At 44.6% G+C, this 18,438-nt stretch overlaps 1 protein-coding gene across 6 annotated transcripts in view; it reads right to left on the reverse strand.

Moving 5' to 3' along the window:
* Positions 1 to 18,438, reverse strand: part of Ttc27 (tetratricopeptide repeat domain 27) — a 166,145-nt gene that overhangs the window by 119,198 nt on the left and 28,509 nt on the right. For all 6 annotated transcript variants that reach the window (XM_036171384.1, XM_036171383.1, XM_036171387.1 and 3 more), the window contains exons 8-9: positions 13,981 to 14,093; positions 11,462 to 11,528 (exon numbers count right to left, since the gene is read on the reverse strand). In XM_036171384.1, coding sequence (XP_036027277.1) covers positions 11,462 to 11,528; positions 13,981 to 14,093 — 180 coding nt within the window. The remainder of the gene's footprint in view (positions 1 to 11,461; positions 11,529 to 13,980; positions 14,094 to 18,438) is intronic.

Below are 18,438 nucleotides of genomic sequence, written 5' to 3' on the forward strand. Positions count from 1 at the left end.
GAGGGAAGAACTCCTCTCAGCAGGTGTACCTGCAAACCTGGCTCTACCCCCTGCACTCAGTGGCACTGCCAGCTGAATTCCTTTTCAGCCATTACTGAGGTTACGATCTGTGAACTCACAGTAACAAGACAGAAGAGAGCATGCAGGTAGAAGAGTCTTCCAAATCAGCCAGGCCCTGGGAAGTTGTTTCCTCCGCTCTAAACTGAGACCCCCACACTTCACAGAAGTGTGAACCTGAAATAAATATGAACAGTGGGGCTTCGGAAACCCATGAGAGCGGCCCCTAGGAGAGGCACTTCTAGATCCCATGGCTTCTCTTCCTATGCTCTTAGCTAAAGTGCAGAAAGTCACCCACCTCCCAACTGCTCCATCAGTTTGCCAACAAGAACAGTGTGTGCCGAACAGAGAGGCTCGGGGACGCTCCGCACTGACTCAATGGTTTACACACCAAAGGCTTGAGGACAGGGGTCTGTTTTTAGACGTGGATGTGCTGTCAAGAAAAAGATTCCCACTAAACACTGAAAGCAGAATGCCACCTGACAAATGGACGTTTCAAAGGCTTTGAAAGAGGGATGGAGCAGACATGGTGGAAGTGAAGAAGGTGATTCCCCTCCCAAGAGGAAACTGCAAATGTAGACAGCATGCGGCAGGAAGCACTGCCATGAGGTGAGAAGCACTCCTAAACCTGCAGTGGTGGCGCACTGACTCCATAAGGGCAAGTTTCACAAGGCCCCACCCCTAGATGAAGAGTCATAAGCAATCAGTCTGCCAGGAGAAAGAGAAATCAGGTTTCTCTAGGGATGACCCCGACAGGTTATCCAATCCCAAGTGGTCACCCTAAAGACATTGCACTCAGGAGCAACACTAAACAGACTCAGTAGGTTATACATGATGTGCATGTACATATGCATAGCAATAATAATTAATGAACAGGTCATGAATCTGAGAGGGAATTAGGGGCACAGAAAGAGTTGGAATGAGAGAGAATATAAATGACATACAGTACTTGACATATGGAATTCTGAAAGTTACTAACAAAAAACCAAAACAACAAACAAACAAAAAAAAACCCCACCCAGATTATGGGGGTATGTCTTAGCAGTAGAACATTTGCATAGCATACCCAAGGCCCCAAATTCAATCCCCAGAGGTGTGAGAGGGGAATTAAATTTAAACTTGAAACTCACAAATTTTTTTTAATTTTTTTTTTTACACTTATTTTTATTTTATGTGTGTTGGTGTTTTGCCTGCGTGTATGTTTGTGTGAGAGTTTTGGATCTCCTGGAACTGGAGTTACAGACAGTAGTGAGCTGCCATGTGGGTGCTGGGAATTGAACCCGGGTCCTTTGGAAGAGCAGTCAGTGCTCTTAACCTCTGAGCCATCTCTCCAGGCCCCACAAATTTTTTTTTTTTTTTTTTTTTTTTTTTTATAGCATTCCCTAGATAGCATAGACTATCCCTAAGAATATTCTCGAGCAAGGATCCAGTCCTGTAAATGACAAGTAGCTGCTGCTGTGAACGATGTTTATGACTATAAATCAGATCATCTGCAGCTTAAGCACGCACTGTGGAGTAGCCCAGAAATTTAAACTTGTTTTTCTTTAAGACAGTATGTTCTTACAAGCTGTTTGAAAACCAATCTATCCTGAACTGGCACAAAACAGGAAAACATACTGAAACTGACCTGGGTACCTGTCCAAACTCTGCATTAGCTCCGTTAAGAAAGATGTCTGCCACTTTTAGACCTCATTTTTCTCACTCAAATGATGATAGGACCTCATCTAAGCAGGCTTTCAGCTCAGAAAAATGTGCTTTTCTAAAACTCTATCTGTTCTGTGGCAAATAACAATACAGAAAGGTTCCAAATAATTTAAGAAGCTTTGAAAAGGGACTGATTGGTAGCGTGCGGGCCTAGCACCCACGATGCTGTCCTGAGCTGCAGCATCACATAAACAAGACTGACAGCACACATCTTTACTCCTAGCACCCAGGAGGCAGAAGGGTTGGGAGTTCAAGGCCAGCCTGAGTTACGTGAGACCCTGCCTCAAAACCAAATTCTTCCCTAAACTAGCCTGAGTCCTCTACTTTGCCAGCCATTGCGTATGCACCCGTTAATGAGTGGAATCAAAGACTAAGAAAGATGTAGTTATAAGGGGAAAAAAATGGATGAAATGTAGCTGACTTTACATTTATGCCACATCCAAAATCCCAATAACATCATAAGCCCATGCTTTCCTTTGTTGAATTTTGTTTTTCCGTATGCTGAAGTAAGCTGAAATCAATTACTTTAGGTTTCATATATACTGACTATCTCACAGAGTTCATTACTGTTCAACAGAAGTGGTAGAAACAGTTGAAAAAAGCTACTTGTTCAAGTACCCAAAACAGTAAAGATACGGCTTTTACAATTCTGAACTGGCTCAGAGGCTGGGCATAGAACTCAGTGGCTTGTGATGTGTGAGCCTTGGGTTCAGTCCCTACTACTGAAACACTCGCTATTCATATAATCCAGTTTATCATTTTGATGCTTAGAACTTTATTAGCCTGCTCAACTCTCCAAAAGGTCTCCAGCATTTCACCTCTCTGGCTTTAGAGTTTGGCCTTTTATTTTTATATAGTAGGTCTGTCTGCATCACATAAACAAGACTGATAGCACACATCTTTACTCCTAGCACCCAGGAGGCAGAAGGGTTTTTTAATGTGGTATGGTCCAGGGTTAGATACCTGCTCTGTATGGATATAGAAATTATCCAAGGTCACTGATAGGCAATGCCTCCGCTGACATAAACCTGGCGAACCACATCCAAATGGCTCTCTTCTGGACCATCAGCCCCACTGGCTGCTCCGTTTTTCCTTGTGTTTTTATTCAGTATGTCCTAGGCTTTGAAGTGCATACAAACAGCCAGAGGGCATGCTGCAGACTCCTGGGCCTCAGCCCCAGAGTGCTCTATCAGTCTGGTTCAGGATGAAGCCAGAAGACTCTCAGGGCTCACAGCTGGTGCTCCGATTGCCACTCAAAGGCCACACTTTGGTAAGTACTGCCTCGGCCAGTATAGCTTCATACAGTGTGGGTCTTCCAGCTCTCCTCCTAACTGCCTAAGAAATTCTTCACTCTTGGCCTTTCCTTATAAACTGAAAATTAGCTTTTGAAAAAGTCACCTTTAGCCAAGCAGTGGCAGCCATTATTAATTCCAGCACTCGGGAGGCAGAGCCAGGCTGACTTTTGTGAGTTCAAGGCCAGCCTGGTCTACAAAGAGAGATCCTGGACAGGCTCCAAAACTACACAGAGAAACCCTATCTCAAAAAACCAAAAAAAAAAAAAAAGGTCACCTTTAGTTCTACCACACACATTACACATTAAAAAAGAAAACACCAGCAAAAATAACAGCAAAATCAAACTGCTGGAATTTTGTCAGGAACTGCACTTGTAGGCTAATTTGGAAAGGCCTGGAAATGTTAAATACTGAGTCACCCATGAACAAATGTGTGCTCCTTCCATTTAACTTCTCAGTAATGGTCTATACATTTTGGTACTGAGATCTTATCGATGTTTTGGTAAATACATTTCTAGTAATATGATGGGTTTTGACACTTTTACAAATCTTTTCTCTTTTTACTTTTCTTGAATTATGATATAAATACACAGAACATTGGGCTTACACAGGGACACTTTGCTCAGCCTGGAAGGAGGGGACTGGACCTGCCTGTACTGAATCCACCAGGTTTAAATGACTCCCCAGGGGAGTCTTGGCCCTGGAGGACATGGGAATGGAGGGGAGGGGATGGGGGGAAGGTAGGGGCAGGAGAGGGGAGGACAGGGGAACCCATGGCAGATGTGTAAAATTAAAACACAAATATAGTAATAAATAAATGTATACATACATAGTGGATATAATTAGTTAAATAAAACGAAAATTCTCATCTGGGGAAAAAAAAACCTGCTTTTAAACACACAGTTCAGTGATGTTAAGTATGTTCGCTTTGCCAGGTGGTGGGTAGCGGCACCATCTCAGCCAACACCTAACCGCTCCAAATGAAAACGTCAGCAAGAGGTATGAGATGGCCCCACTGGTAAAAGTGACTTCTGTGGGAGCCTGACAACCTGAGGTCAGTCCCCAGAACCCACAGTGAAAGGAGAAGTGACTCCTGGGAGCTGTCCTCTGATTCCAAGAATGTGCTCACACACGTGTGCATGCCCACACACACACACACACACACACACTAATAATGAAAAAGTTTAAAAAGCCAGTGAGCACCACTTGAACTCACGCTATGCAGCAAACGTTCCTTATGTGTGTAAAGGATGTACGTATACATATTTTATTCACATAACAATTTCCTACCACCTGCAACATCCTTTCTCTCATGCCTGAGACAAGCAACAAGAATCTTAGCACTATCAGAGAGGCTCTGGAGTACCATTTCTATTTTTAAAAAAAAGATTCCTTTCACCCTTCGAACTGTGCATTTTGAATACTCCTCCAAAGGTCACTAGGACCTTTATTCAACTGACAGGAAGTCTAGGCCTTTGAACACAAAGGAGCTTTCGGACAGCTGCTTTTTCCACAGGTAAATCAAAGCCAGCTCTGAGCTCTTTGTTGGGTCCATGATTATTTGGTCACATTACGCCAAAGGGACGATGCCCACCCAGGTCAGGCTGACCGATGCAAAGAACAAAGAAATGCTATAAAAAGCAGAACTATCACCCTACTTAAAAAGAATATTTATTTAAGTTAGTACAAAGAGCAGTAAGTTTAAAATTCCTAGTTTAAGCTGTAAATTATTCCCAGGAAAAAATGGAACAGCAGACCAAACCCTCTATCTTTGCTGTGAGAACACTTCAAAAGTCTGCCCTGGGCCTGTTTTTCCTTCCTACTCACTGACCTGCCAGTGTGGTTGAAGACTGCACTTGGACTTGACTCGCCCATCCTCTGCCTCCAACATGGCACCATCGAAACCCTGTCTGCCTGTCACGGCCAGCTCAAAGCCTGCCCTAGAGAACAGAGCCTTTTTTAATGCTCAGTCTAAAATATTTTCTTCCTTTCTCGGCAACTAGGTGATCTGCTTATCAGTATCATCAATTTGCATAATCTTCAAAATGCCTGATTGGAAATTAAATGTATGAATTTATTTGATCTGGTCTAAATTAAAAATTCCACGGAGGTAAGTTCCATGGCTCATTACTTCTTCCACGGTGTATTTCTCCCACACTGTATACAGAATTTCACAGTAAGCAAACCTAAGTTACAGAGTACACAATGCAAATCCGTTCATCTAGGACTAGCTTTTTAGTTCGCCACATCCGTAAACTCACTATTGCAGGATGTTTCATAATCACAACAAAGTCACAATGAGGAATCCATCTTCCTGTCAACAAATGTCTGCTTCCAGCTTTTGGCCATCACAGACATGTGCATTATTAAACTCCCCTGCGTGTGTCCACAGATGCAAAGGAAAGAGCCTCACTCAGGTACATAAGAACGGATCATCAGGAATCTGCAATACACAGCTTCCTGATGCCACACTCGGTCAGTGAAGTGGTGGAGCACGGATTAATCAGTCTTTAATTCTACTGTTTTCTCTTCAAATTATTTCTGTAAGTCACAATTTCCTTCCAAAGCCATGAAAGTGTACTAAGAAGCAGTTTTCACGGTTCCCTCCCACGCCCTATAGTGCTGCTCCATTTCGATTGCGAGCTCCAGTCTACGCAGAGCTTCAGCAGGCTGCTTGCTGCGCTTCTGTGCGCTCTAGGGCTTGCCTTCCACTGCGCAGCTTTCACCGTGAGCTGCTCAAGGCACAACTCCAGTATGGGACTGGAGTACTCTCCCCTGGAGAAGGCTGTGTTTGGCAGCCATAGGCTGGGCAGCACATGAATGTCAGGTGACTTCAGACGGAAAGTCGTAGCTCAGTGGAAAGTTCTGAGAGTGTTCTTGCCCCACCCCATCCAACCCCAGTGACTCCAGCCCTCCCTCACAGCTGCTTGCTGCCTGGGTTTCGGGAGTCCATCCCCGACTCCAGCTCCCGGGTTCTCGAGGGTCTGTGCACGTCTGAGTCGGTAAGAAGAAGCATTTGGTGCCTCTTCTGCCTCTCGTGAGTCCGCCGTGTCTTAGTAACTGTTCTGAAGGAAGTAGGTCTCGCAGTGTCTTGTTGGCCACACTGCCAGTACTGAAGTCTATAGCACCTGATCTATCCCCTTCTTTGCTCAGCTCCCTCCCATGTCCAACACTACTAAAGACAATAGCCCGTGTCTCCAAAGAGAAAGGCACTGCTAAAAACCCTGCAAATGTTTGATGCAGCAGGGATTATCGCTCTAGGACAAGACACAAGGTTAAACCTGCAGGCAACAGACAGAACTTGAATGGAGACCATATGAATTATGTCCCAGAGAACCAGCTCTTGTATTCAACTTAAAAAGGAATGGCTAGCTATATGCAATGTAGATCTTTCCCCCTTCGCAAAGTTATGAAAAGAGTATAAAAGATTCTTTATAACTTTTCTGAATTCTTCTAAAATAGTTTATACTAAAAATGGCATTTAGAGATTTAAAATAATTAAATCATACTAACTAGCTGTTTATGTCTGTTAACATAAGAAGTTGCTTGAAAATCACTAGTTTATTAATGTATCAAAATTCCAATTTATTTAGTGGATGTCAATTAACCTATACTATTTTAATATCCAAGCCTCCTGCCCATTGAACCTGCTCATCTTGGCCATCTTCCTGCTGGCCATTCCTGTTGCCTCTCAATCATCAGGAAAGGAAAAGGAATTCAACAAACTATTTTCAACATCAATAACCTGGGTAAATGCTAAGGACGACGTATATTCTAACTGCAGCTCTAAACAGCACTGTTCTCTTTCTTTATTTCTTAAGACAGGGTTTCTCTGTGTAGCCCTGGCTGTCCTGGAACTCTCTGTAGACCAGGCTGGCCTTGAATTCATAGAGATCCTCCTGACTCTGCTGGGATTAAGGGTGTATGCCACCATGCCCAGTTTAATCTTTGACGTTTTGCCTTTTTTCCACTAGGACAATCTCAGACTTTCATTTGGAGTATTTATCCATCAGTATGTAATACAACTATTTGTATAAACATTTGTACTCAGAGGCTGAGGTAAAAGGACAGTTATAATATGGATTTGAGATCAACCAGATCAACACTTAAAAAAAACAAAAAACAAACAAACAAACGAAAACCACCTCCATCTCAAAACTGGGCTAGTTGCTTCTGTCTGGAATCCCAGCACTTGGGATGTGGAGCAGGTAGATCAGGAGTTCAAAGCCATCCTCTGCTGAGGACAGTGAGTGTGAGGCCAGCGGTAGGCTACCTCAGACCTTGTTTCAAAAACCAAAGGCTCCATCTCAAAGAAAACTGAGGGGAGGGGAGAGAAGGGCAGGGGAAGGCAGGAGATCAGTGTCAGGAAAAAAAATACATAAAATATAATATGAAACTTTCAAAGGACTCTTGCCTTGTTTCATGGAGACCTTGGAACCGCAGGCAGACACCCAAAGGCAAACTGCCAGCATCAATTCACACTTGAACAAAACTTTTGCCAATGAAAACTAAAACACCTGTATGAACTAAATTGTTCCTATTTTCAACAATGAAAGGAAATTTAAAATATTACAAATGTCACTGACTTGGCTCATCTGAAAGGAAATAACACAGTTATCACACCTAATTTTAAATTATCAAGCTGATACAACATAAATGGTCCTCTCAAACAATACTGGTTTTTTACTATGACTCGGTTTTCCTGAAATGTGTAGATATGATTTCTCAAGAACAGCACCTCATAATGACTCTGTCTTAAAGAAGGAGAACTATGGCTTCCAGGATAAGCTTTAGATTGCTGAATTAAAATATTTCATGTATGTATGAAAATGCCATAAGGGAGGCTGTCAGTTTGTATGCTTATTAAAATCTTAATTTAAAAATAATCTCACATATCTCATATATATTTCAATATGCTACACGAACTAACACAAAATCACTGGAAAAAATTTCTCCACAAAAGGAGATCTATTATTTTGAGGAACTTTAAGACAGGTCATTAAAACTCAGTAAAATACAGAACCAGAATAAGCCACCTATTTGGCTGGGATTCATCAGTAAATATATTGTTGGTTTTTTCAAGAATTTTAAATCCTTGGTCGGCTGGATCTGGGTGCAAAGACTACTGATACAAGAGATCAGCAGTATCGAAACCCTCTTCCTTAGAGTCAAACGCCACTCCTGATTCATGATGCTATTAACTTCAGAGTCAGGTACAGAAAGAGGTGAGAAGAAGGACAGACAGTTTGGGGGAACTGACTTGAATTTTCTTGGTGTATTATGTATACTTCATTTGAGAAAGAAAGGGAAAAGGACAGTGCAGAGCCCAGAGTGCTCAGAGTCCTGAAGCCTTCGTGTGGTGATATATTGTGTACCCTAATAAAATTTACCTGAAGACCAGAAAACAGAACAAACCACTAGATTAAACATAGAAGCCAGGCAGTGGTGGCACACACCTTTCTTTAATCCTAGCACTCAAGAGGCAGAGATCTGTCTGGATCTCTGTGAGTTCAAAGCCACCCTGGATTACATGAGAATGACTCAGTCTAGGAGAGAAATAGAGCCAGGCAGTGGTGGCATACACCTTTAATCCCAGTACTGGGAAGCACACACACCTTTAACCCCAGAAGTGATGGCTGGGCTGAGAAAAGTATATAAGGCATGAGCAGACAGGAACTAAAGGCTTTTCAGCAGAAGCCTCCCTTTCAGCTAGAGGTTCTTTTGGCTGGAGCCTTTCAGGTGAGGACTCAGAGGATTTCAGAGGATTCATGGAGTTGGCGAGGTGAGACGTGGCAGTGGCTTGTTCCTTTGTCTCTCTATCTTTCAGCATTCACCCCAATATCTGGCTCCCAGTTTTTTACTATAAGACCTTTTGAAATTTGAACAATACCCTCCATATGCCAATGTTTCCTGCAGTTCTTCCTGGTGGGTGGATGGTTGTGTAGTCTGGGTGGGTGGAGATAGGGGCCTCCAACTCACTGTGTAGCTAAGCATGATGTCTTAGGATTTCTATGGCTGTGAAGAGACACCAGGACCACGGCAACTCTTATAAGGCCACGCCTCCCAAGAGTGCCATTCCTATGAGCTTATGGGGGACTACCACACATGACCTTGAACTTCTGACCCTCCTGATTCCATGTACAGTTTTAGGATTACAGACACGCACCCTTACCCCGGTTTATGCATTCCTGGACACTGAACCTAGGACTTCGTGCATACTAGGCATACACTCTACCAACTGAGCTACACCCCAGCCCTGCAGTACTTCTCGGAAATAAAGGTTTGCTTGAAATTAACAAAGGAATCACCTTAGGAACGTTCGATCTGGCACTTGAGTCTCTGCAGTCACCAAGCTTTCTCCCAGAGACATCAGTGCTCAGGCCAGTGCTGACCAGGAGCAGAGCCAAAGGGGAAGGGAGCAGAAGAAAGCCCTTGTGGGGAAAGCATGAAGCTTGAATTTATGACCTTCACTGCAAGCAGGGCGGGAGGAGCAGCCACACCAGAACCACCAGCTAGTCAGCTTGCAATGCCTCTGACACAGGAGAAGGGGGCAGATAAAGGACAGAATCTGAAGGCCAGAATCAAATCTCCCCTCACTCACAGGAACTGTACTTTTAACACAGTGTGATGGGGCGTTGGCACAGTAACTGGGGATGATATACACGGTGGTGTTACTACTGATCACCCCACCACGGAGCCCAGCAAGAACATTCCCTGTCAGCCGCCACATCACAGCGGGCCTCAGGAGTCAGTGGAGACCAAGCCTCCAAGCCACCAGCTGCCTAGACATCGCCGTCTTCTCTCAGCCTGTACTTCAGCACTCCCTCCCTCAAGCTCGTGGCCACTGCAGAGCCTCCATGTCCTTCCTCAGTGCTTCACTTCAGGGGGCTCTGTGTTCAACATCACCTTCCCCCTGAGGTGCTCTAGACCAGCTTTTTACACAACACCCACCCTGCTTTATAGCCCTCCTTAGCACTTCAATTAAATATCATGTCTCTCTTTGTCTGTGCATTTCCCCCTCAGGAATGTAAATTAATTAAAACTCTAGGACAAAAAGGATACTGCCAGTGTTGTATCCCGGTAAGCAGTTACTTTACTGCACTGAAAACAATTCTGCCATTGTGCTTGGCAAATTCTTTTCAGTACATGTCACAAGTAAATAAGGCCCTTCCGAACAGTCAGCTAAAGCCTACCATGTAATGGTAACACCCAAGACGCTGAGGAACAGGAAGAGTGGGAAGATAAAAGACACTCAGAGGACTCCAGCAACTAGCATTTCCCCGTTCAAGAGTGTGAGTGGGTAGAAAGCTCCTATTACAAAACAAGCCAGCTTTTCTTTCGAACAGATAAAAGTTCTTTCTTTTATGTTACGTGAAAAAGGACAAAGGAAGAAAGAAAGAGGAGTCTGAACCCTCTGGTAGTAAGGATGCCTCTGGGAGAGTCATGAGGAACTTGAATCATTTGAGAAAGTATGCACCAAGCTGGCAGTGGTGGTGCACACCTTTGGTCCCGGCATGCAGTACGCAGCGGTAGGAGGAACAGCCTGGTCTACACAGGAAGTTACAGGACAGCCAGGCTATCTAGAGAGACCCCATTTCCAAAAAATAAAGAACATGTGAACCCTCTTCCTCTCACAAAACCACAGTGAGTCACTTTGTGCCACACTTCTCTCTGATCTCACATCTCCAACATCTACCCCCGCCGTCCCTTCCTTTCTGCCCTTCTCCAGCCTGGGTCCTGGCCTGTCACCCTTCCCTCTTGAGTCTGCTGTCGTGAGGTGACCATGCACAACCCACTCAAACAGTGCTCCAGGTCAGCCATGCACCCCCAAATCCCACAGCCACTCTTCATCCACCCTTCTGTCCTGGCATTCTAGGGTAAGGAATGGTGACAAGCGCCCCATGTTCCCAACGCTGTCTCCTTCCCTGACCACTGCTCTCCTGCCCTTGCTCACAACTCTTTGTTAAGACATCCAGGTAGGCATCAAAATGGGCCCTTGCTCTTATGCACAAGACTTGTGAACCCTTTGGACTCTCATTCATTCAGTCAACAAACAATTATTGAGTATCTATTATATGCACAGTAGACCCTGGGGAGAGAGAGAAGAAAGATAAAGAAAGAGAGGAAAGAAGAAAGGGAAGGAGGGAGGGAGGGAGAGAGGGAGGGAGGGAGGGAGGGAGGGAGGGAGGGAGGAAGGAGAGAGAGAAGGAGAATGTGGTCACTGTCTTCAAATCTAAACAAGTGCAAAGAAACACAGGCCTCCATGTATGGCTTGAGACCCAGCAGGATAAGGATGAGCACCTCTTATTCCCTTAGCCAGCAGGATTTCAGCTTGAGCAAGAATGTACCAGAGGCAAAATAATCTACAAGGCATAAGAAGGAACTAGAAGGGGGACACTATTACTCACCGATGTGAAGGCCAACAGCTCCTCCTCCGTTAGCTTATGAACTGGGTTGTTCTTCTGGAAATTTGTGCTTTGAGTTAAAGAAAAAAAGTTAAATTAATCCTAAATTACATGTTGTAATCACTATCTCTTATAGCACATATTTTAACTCACATACAATAATGCTATGCAATATACACAGGCATAAAAGCAAGCTTTCAAAAGACAATACTAAAAATAAAATGGTTGGTGTCAAAATAATTTATCTTATTCAGAAAAAGAAGAAGTCCGAGGCTACAACAGGCATTTTAAGACACTGAAGACAACAACGTGAAGTCAGGCAAACATTCACATATCCCCAAATGTAATCAGTAATTACATCCAGGTTATAGAGCCAAAAAACCTCAGTGAATGAGAGGACCAGGAATGATCCACATAAATATTCACTGTAATAGGAAAACTGAAAATAATCGAAACCTCCGCATGGAAAAAAGAGCAACTGTGTCATATCCACCCAGTGGAATGCCGCCCTACAGACTAAAGCTGCAGACCAAACCACAAACCACAGAAACACAACCAAGAGAGGAGTAAATCACAGCAAGACGAAAACACGCAAAGGGAAACCCTCAGCCTGCAGGGACACAGAATGTTAGAGTAAACATATCTGTAGAGGCCAGAAAACGACAAACACAAGGCTTAGGGTAGCATGTTCTCTGAGAAGGGCAGAGTGAGGCATGGAAAAAACGCACAGGTTGAAGTTTCCATGTCTGCAATCTCCTAGTTGACCACTTCCACTTGCTAAATGTGTAACCTAACCTCGTGGACTACACACATTATTTTTCATGCAAACATTACACACATTAGGAATGACAACAACCAGATGTGGTGGCTCCCACCAGAAACCCCAGCACTTGGGAGGTTTATGCTGAAAGACGTTGCAGAGAAAGGCCCTGTCTCAAAAAAGCCTGTTTTAAAGGGCAGGAGAACTAGCTCAGCAGTTAAGAAAGAGCACCTGATGCTCTTCTTACAGAGGACCTGGGTTCGGTTCCCAGCACCCACATGGTGGCTCACAACCATCTCTAACTCCAGTTCTAGGGGATCCTATACCCTCCTCTGACCTCATGGGCATCAGGTGTGCATGAAGTACATATACATAAATGCAGGGAAAAGTTATAAAATAATCTAAAACGATAAAATTTAAAAAGAATGAAAACAAAATCCTATAAAATAGTACTACTTCCTTATAATTTTCAATATTAAAGATTTTATAAGCATGAAATATATATGTAAAAACTTTTAACTGAATCTACTTAGGATTTTTATTATTTTTAATTGACTGTGTTTTCATCATGCTGATATATGCATATGCGTAAGGGGACAGAAGCATCAGATCCCCTGAAACTGGAGCTGCAGACAGTCGGGAGCCACCTGATGTGGGTACTAAGACCGGAACTTAGGTCCTCTGAAACAGTAGCAAGTGCTCTTAAGCACTGAACCATCTCTCCAGTCCCCAGCTTTTTTTTTTTTTTTTTTTTTTTAGGTAGGTCTTGATCTATAGCCCTAGATGTTCTAGAACCCACTATGCAGTCTAAGCTGGCCCTGAACTCTGGGGAATGTGCCATACACCTGGCCTGCACCTGTTTTTATTGTCGGTGATAACAGCACAAAATAAATGGAAACAGAACTACAAAATCATTTAAAATGCACATGTATTCTCTCTCTCTCTCTCTCTCTCTCTCTCTCTCTCTCTCATAGTTATAGCACAAAGGAATTACATATCAAGCAACAAGATGATCCACTTAACCCCTCGAGTCCTTCCCATCCTAAGACACTATGTCCTTTGAGTGAAAAGAGCATTAAAAAGTCCTAAGACAGGAAACCTCACGGAAAATGATCAATGCCCATTTCTTCTGCAAAACTTCTAATGGTACGGTGGATAAAGAATACAGATGAGGAGAAATGCCAGAGGCTCACTTCAAATGAGAAAGAATAAGAACTAACCACAACAAATACATATTCCTGGAAGGAAAGCAGTCATTCTGAGCTGGAGAAGTCGGACATGCAATGATAAGGACCTGAGTTCAACACCCAGCACTCAGATAAAAACTATTTGTGTTCATATGCATCTGGAACCCTAGTCCAAGGGGACAGAGACAGGATCCCTGGAGCTCACTGGGCAGTGAACAGGAGAGCACGAGGTTCAGTGAGAAACCCTGCCTCACAACAGATGATATGGAGAGAGCTGGTGAAAACACCCAGAGACCACCTCAGCTTCTACAGGCAGCTTACACACACTCATCCTCACCTCTATTTAATATTTTATGAAGAAACCTACACCCAGCTTAAGGTAGCCAAAGGCATTTGCTCATAAAGAAAAGAGAAGAACAAGCTACAAACTCAACAGACTCTGAACCACAGATCCTTGAATTCACTGCCCAAGAATTCTCCACCTATTGTACCGGGAGGTTCTGATGAAGAACTTCCCAATCTCAGGGGAACAATGGTCAGGAGGCTCAACACAGCCAAGTCAACCATTAACATACCAGACTCCAAGGATGACAGCAAGCTCTTCAGCACACAGGTCAGGCATCTCAAACTGTTCACTGTCGGCTAACTTGATTTCATTCAGAACGGTATCATCGTTGAGCTCAAGATTCTGGTAAAACACAGAAGAAACTATTCAAACCAAAACTGACATTAATTCATTCATGCAACAGACTGTGAAAGGAGATGACACTGATGTGTGGGGTTTTTGGAGGGAGTCTTGGGTCTGTTTTGATTTACTTTGGAGTTTTTGTTTTTGGTTAGCTTGGTCTGGTGTTTTGTTGTTTGTTTTTAAAACAGGGTCTCACTATGCATTCCTGGCTTGCCCAAACTCACTAGGTAGACCAAGCTAGCCTTAAACTCACAGATAACTGCCTGCCCCAGCCTCCTGAGTACTAAGATCATGAAGGCATGTAGCACCATGTCCAGGTTAACTTTTTAAAGATGACATAGTGTCCGAATATGGTCTTGTGAATACAGAGTGGGAACCTAAGTTGTGACAAGGTTTGCCGTGTGCACCTCAAGAACTCAGTGGAAATGACAAGAGCAGAGAATGCAGCTATCACCACGGACCCCATATGCAAAAGCACCTCTGCTGATATCATTCCCAAACATTCTCTTGCTCATCCTTATAATAATAATAAACAACAGATCTGGATGTCAGAAATACTACTAAAAATACTTCTAAAGAAAATCGTGCCAAGTGGTGGTACACGCCTTTAATCCCAGTACTCAGGAGACAAAGGCAGGCTAGTCTCTGAGTTCGAGGCCAGCCTGGTCTACAGAGCGAGTTCCAGGACAGCCAGGGATACACAGAGAAACCCTGTCTCAAAAAACCAAAAAGAAAATAACAAAAGGAAGGAAGGAAGGAAGGAAGGAAGGAAGGAAGGAAGGAAGGAAGGAAGGAAGGAAGACAGAGAAAATCATCAGAGAAAACCTTGGCAACCTTGAGATAGGTAAAAAGCCCCTCATTAAACAAACAACAACAACCAAAAAAAAAAAAAAGCAATTAGAGAAAAACAATATAGAAAACTATCTGCTTGTAGGGAGGGGCTGTCCCTAATGCTTTGGCTGGCATTTGGGAGCATATTCCTCATACTTTGCTCAGCCTTAATACAAGGGGAGGTGCTGAGTCCTACCAAAACTTGATATACCTTGCTTTGTTGATGTCCATGGGAGGCCTGCTCCTTTGTGGACAAAAATGGACGAGGAGCAGATGGGAAGAAGGTGGGGGGTAGAAATGGGAGGAACAGAGGGAGGAGAAACTGTGGTCAGGGTGAAAAATAAATAAATTAATTTAATTTAAAAGAAAAAAAGAACTATGTGCTCTTGGAAAACACAGTTGAGAAGATGAAGGCCGAGCTCCAGACCCAAAGGCTCCTCTGTGAAGCAGGCATCTCAGAAGGGGCTCTGCGCTAGGTGTGGTGGTGCAGGACCTTATCCAGCACTAGACTAGGGAGGCAGAGCAGACAGAGATCTCCAAATCCAAGGTCAGCCTGGTCTAATAGTGGTCCCAGGCTACCAACTGACACCCTACCTCAAAAAGCAAAATTCCCAGAAAAAGAAAAGCCAGAGCTGAAAAAATGGCTCAGCAGTTAAGAGGATCGAAGGGACTTTTAAGAGACCCAAGTTTGAGTCCCAGCGGATATCAGGAGATTCACAGCCTTCTGTTACTCCATCCAGCTCCAGGGGATCTGATACTTCTGGCACCCACACTCACACGCACATACCCACTAGCAGGCAGGAGGGAGGCAGACACTCATGTACACACATGGGTACTCGTGCACACACATACAATTTTAACAGAAGCTAGAGATACAATGATAACCTTAAACACTAAGGAACAGCTGGTGTCTAGAATAATATAATGTACACAATTTTAAAGTGAGTCAAATAAACACACATGCACCATACACACATGCATGAAAGACTTAACGTTTGTATGCCTGGATTTCAGAGCTAAATCTAATCTATGGCCTAAAGATAACACTGCAATGGTCAATCTAAAGCTTAATGAGGGGCTTGGACAGGACAGGGAAAAGAGGAGGAAATTAAGGATGCACACTTATTATACATTCCTTGACTGTTGCTAATCACAGCAGCACACACTCTGGCTCAGCCACAGCTCCACATCCTTGAGGACATACTCAGACCCTGCATTTCTACAACACCGTCCTTGATTCACTCTCCTAGAACCGACAGCTGCTCCTTGCTAAAGTTACCACAAAAGCAAATAGAACTTGGGACCCGCCCAGCACTCTTATTATTGGAGGGCCTCCTCAGAAAGAACTGAATGAGGACGGCTCCTCCCTGCTCCTCAGCCTCTCCCTTTGGCATTACTCTCCCAACAGAACAGAAATTTGGGCTCAGTGTACTTAGGGCGAATTTACTGATAGGTTTTCAAACGAAGCGCACCAAAGCACAGGCACTGAAGACGTTCAAATCAATCAAGGACAATCAAAAGCTGTAGCTGTGGGGCTGGAAAGAAGGCTCCATCGTAAAGAGAACAGGCTCATCTTTCAGAGGAGCCAGGTGCAGTTCCCAACACCAACATGGCGGCTCACAACATGCCAGAACTCCAGTTCGCGGGGATCCAATTCCCTCTTTTGGTTTCTGTGATCACTACCCATGTGCTACACAGATATATGTGCAGGCAAAACACCCATAAACATAAAATAAAATCTTTAAACAAATTTAATTAACAAATGAAACTGAGGGTATGGGAATCCCTGGAAAATGAAAATATGTTTGTAGGCTCCATGGAAGCATGTGCACAGGCCTATGAGGTCAACTGTCCAAGAATCTCAAGTTCAACCCACAAGAAAGGAATTCATTAGACATGTCAAAAAGCATACTGAAGCACCATCAACCCAATAATGACAGAGTAGAAGGAGACTAAAATGAGAGAAAAGGAAGCCTGGTTGTTGTTGGTTTATGTGTGTAGAAGAAGCCAGAAAAATGTCAAGTCTGAATGTTAGAAAATATCCACAAAGACAAAAGTAAAGGGACTAACATAGAGCTAGGTGTGGTGGCTCACACCTAGAAGCCCAGTACAGGGAGCAGATGGAGCCCTGAGTGAAGTCCTGAGAACCCTGACGAGTGCACAGACATGCCGAGGACTCCAAGGCCTCAGACCCATAGGAAGATGGCAATATGGGCCAGGCCCAGAAGGAAGGGCAAAGCTTTCCTCGGGGGCCAAGTGCAAGTGCCAATGGAACTGAGACTAGTCACCTACAGCCTTCCTCTCCAGACTAGCTAAGCACTCCCCTGCCCCACGCACGCTGCACCTTAGGAACACACTGGAGCTCCAGGTTCCAGAGGAGCAGACTCCCACCGGAGCTCAGCTTGACTCTGTGTGTCTGTATGTCTCCATTCCTTCAACACCCCTAGTCAGGGTTCCAGCACCCAAGCCACTTAGGAGCTACAGCAGGAGAGCAGATGGGCCAACCTTGGCTATACAGCTACACCCTGCTTCCAAAGGCAAAAAACAAACAGATTCGACAGCAGCTAGTCCCTTTGTCTTTTATATGTCAAGGGACAACATAGCAGCATTGCTAACTCATGACTGCGCCACTGTAGAGGAACCATGCTGTGTGACTGCGGGGGCAGTGTGGCAGCTGTGTGACTGAAGGTGCAGTGTGGCAGCTGTGTGACTGCGGGTGCAGTGTGGCAGCTGTGTGACTGCAGGTGCAGTGTGGCAGCTGTGTGACTGTGGTGCAGTGTGGCAGCTGTGTGACTATGTGACTGTGGTGCAGTGTGGTAGCTGTGTGACTGTGTGACTGCGGGTGCAGTGTGGCAGCTGTGTGACTGTGGTGCAGTGTGGCAGCTGTGTGACTATGTGACTGTGGTGCAGTGTGGCAGCTGTGTGACTGTGGTGCAGTGTGGCAGCTGTGTGACTGTGTGACTGTGTGACTGTGTGACTATGTGACTGTGGTGCAGTGTGGCAGCTGTGTGACTGCGGGTGCAGTGTGGCAGCTGTGTGACTGTGGTGCAGTGTGGCAGCTGTGTGACTGTGTGACTGCAGGTGCAGTGTGGCAGCTGTGTGACTGTGTGACTGTGTGACTGTGTGACTATGTGACTGTGGTGCAGTGTGGCAGCTGTGTGACTGCGGGTGCAGTGTGGCAGCTGTGTGACTGTGGTGCAGTGTGGCAGCTGTGTGCTGTGTGACTGCAGGTGCAGTGTGGCAGCTGTGTGACTGTGTGACTGTGGGTGCAGTGTGGCAGCTGTGTGCTGTGTGACTGCAGGTGCAGTGTGGCAGCTGTGTGACTGTGTGACTGTGGTGCAGTGTGGCAGCTGTGTGCTGTGTGACTGCAGGTGCAGTGTGTCAGATGTCCCCTCCCCCCATGATGGAATGTGTCCTTTCAAACTCTAATCCAGAATAGATCCTTCCTTCCTTGAAAACTGGTAAGAGAAAAGTCCTGATAATTTTGCCCTGGAAATGAGGACAAAGAACTGAA

This window comes from Onychomys torridus, chromosome 21 (genome assembly GCF_903995425.1).
Source record: "Onychomys torridus chromosome 21, mOncTor1.1, whole genome shotgun sequence".
Lineage (NCBI taxonomy): Eukaryota > Metazoa > Chordata > Mammalia > Rodentia > Cricetidae > Onychomys > Onychomys torridus.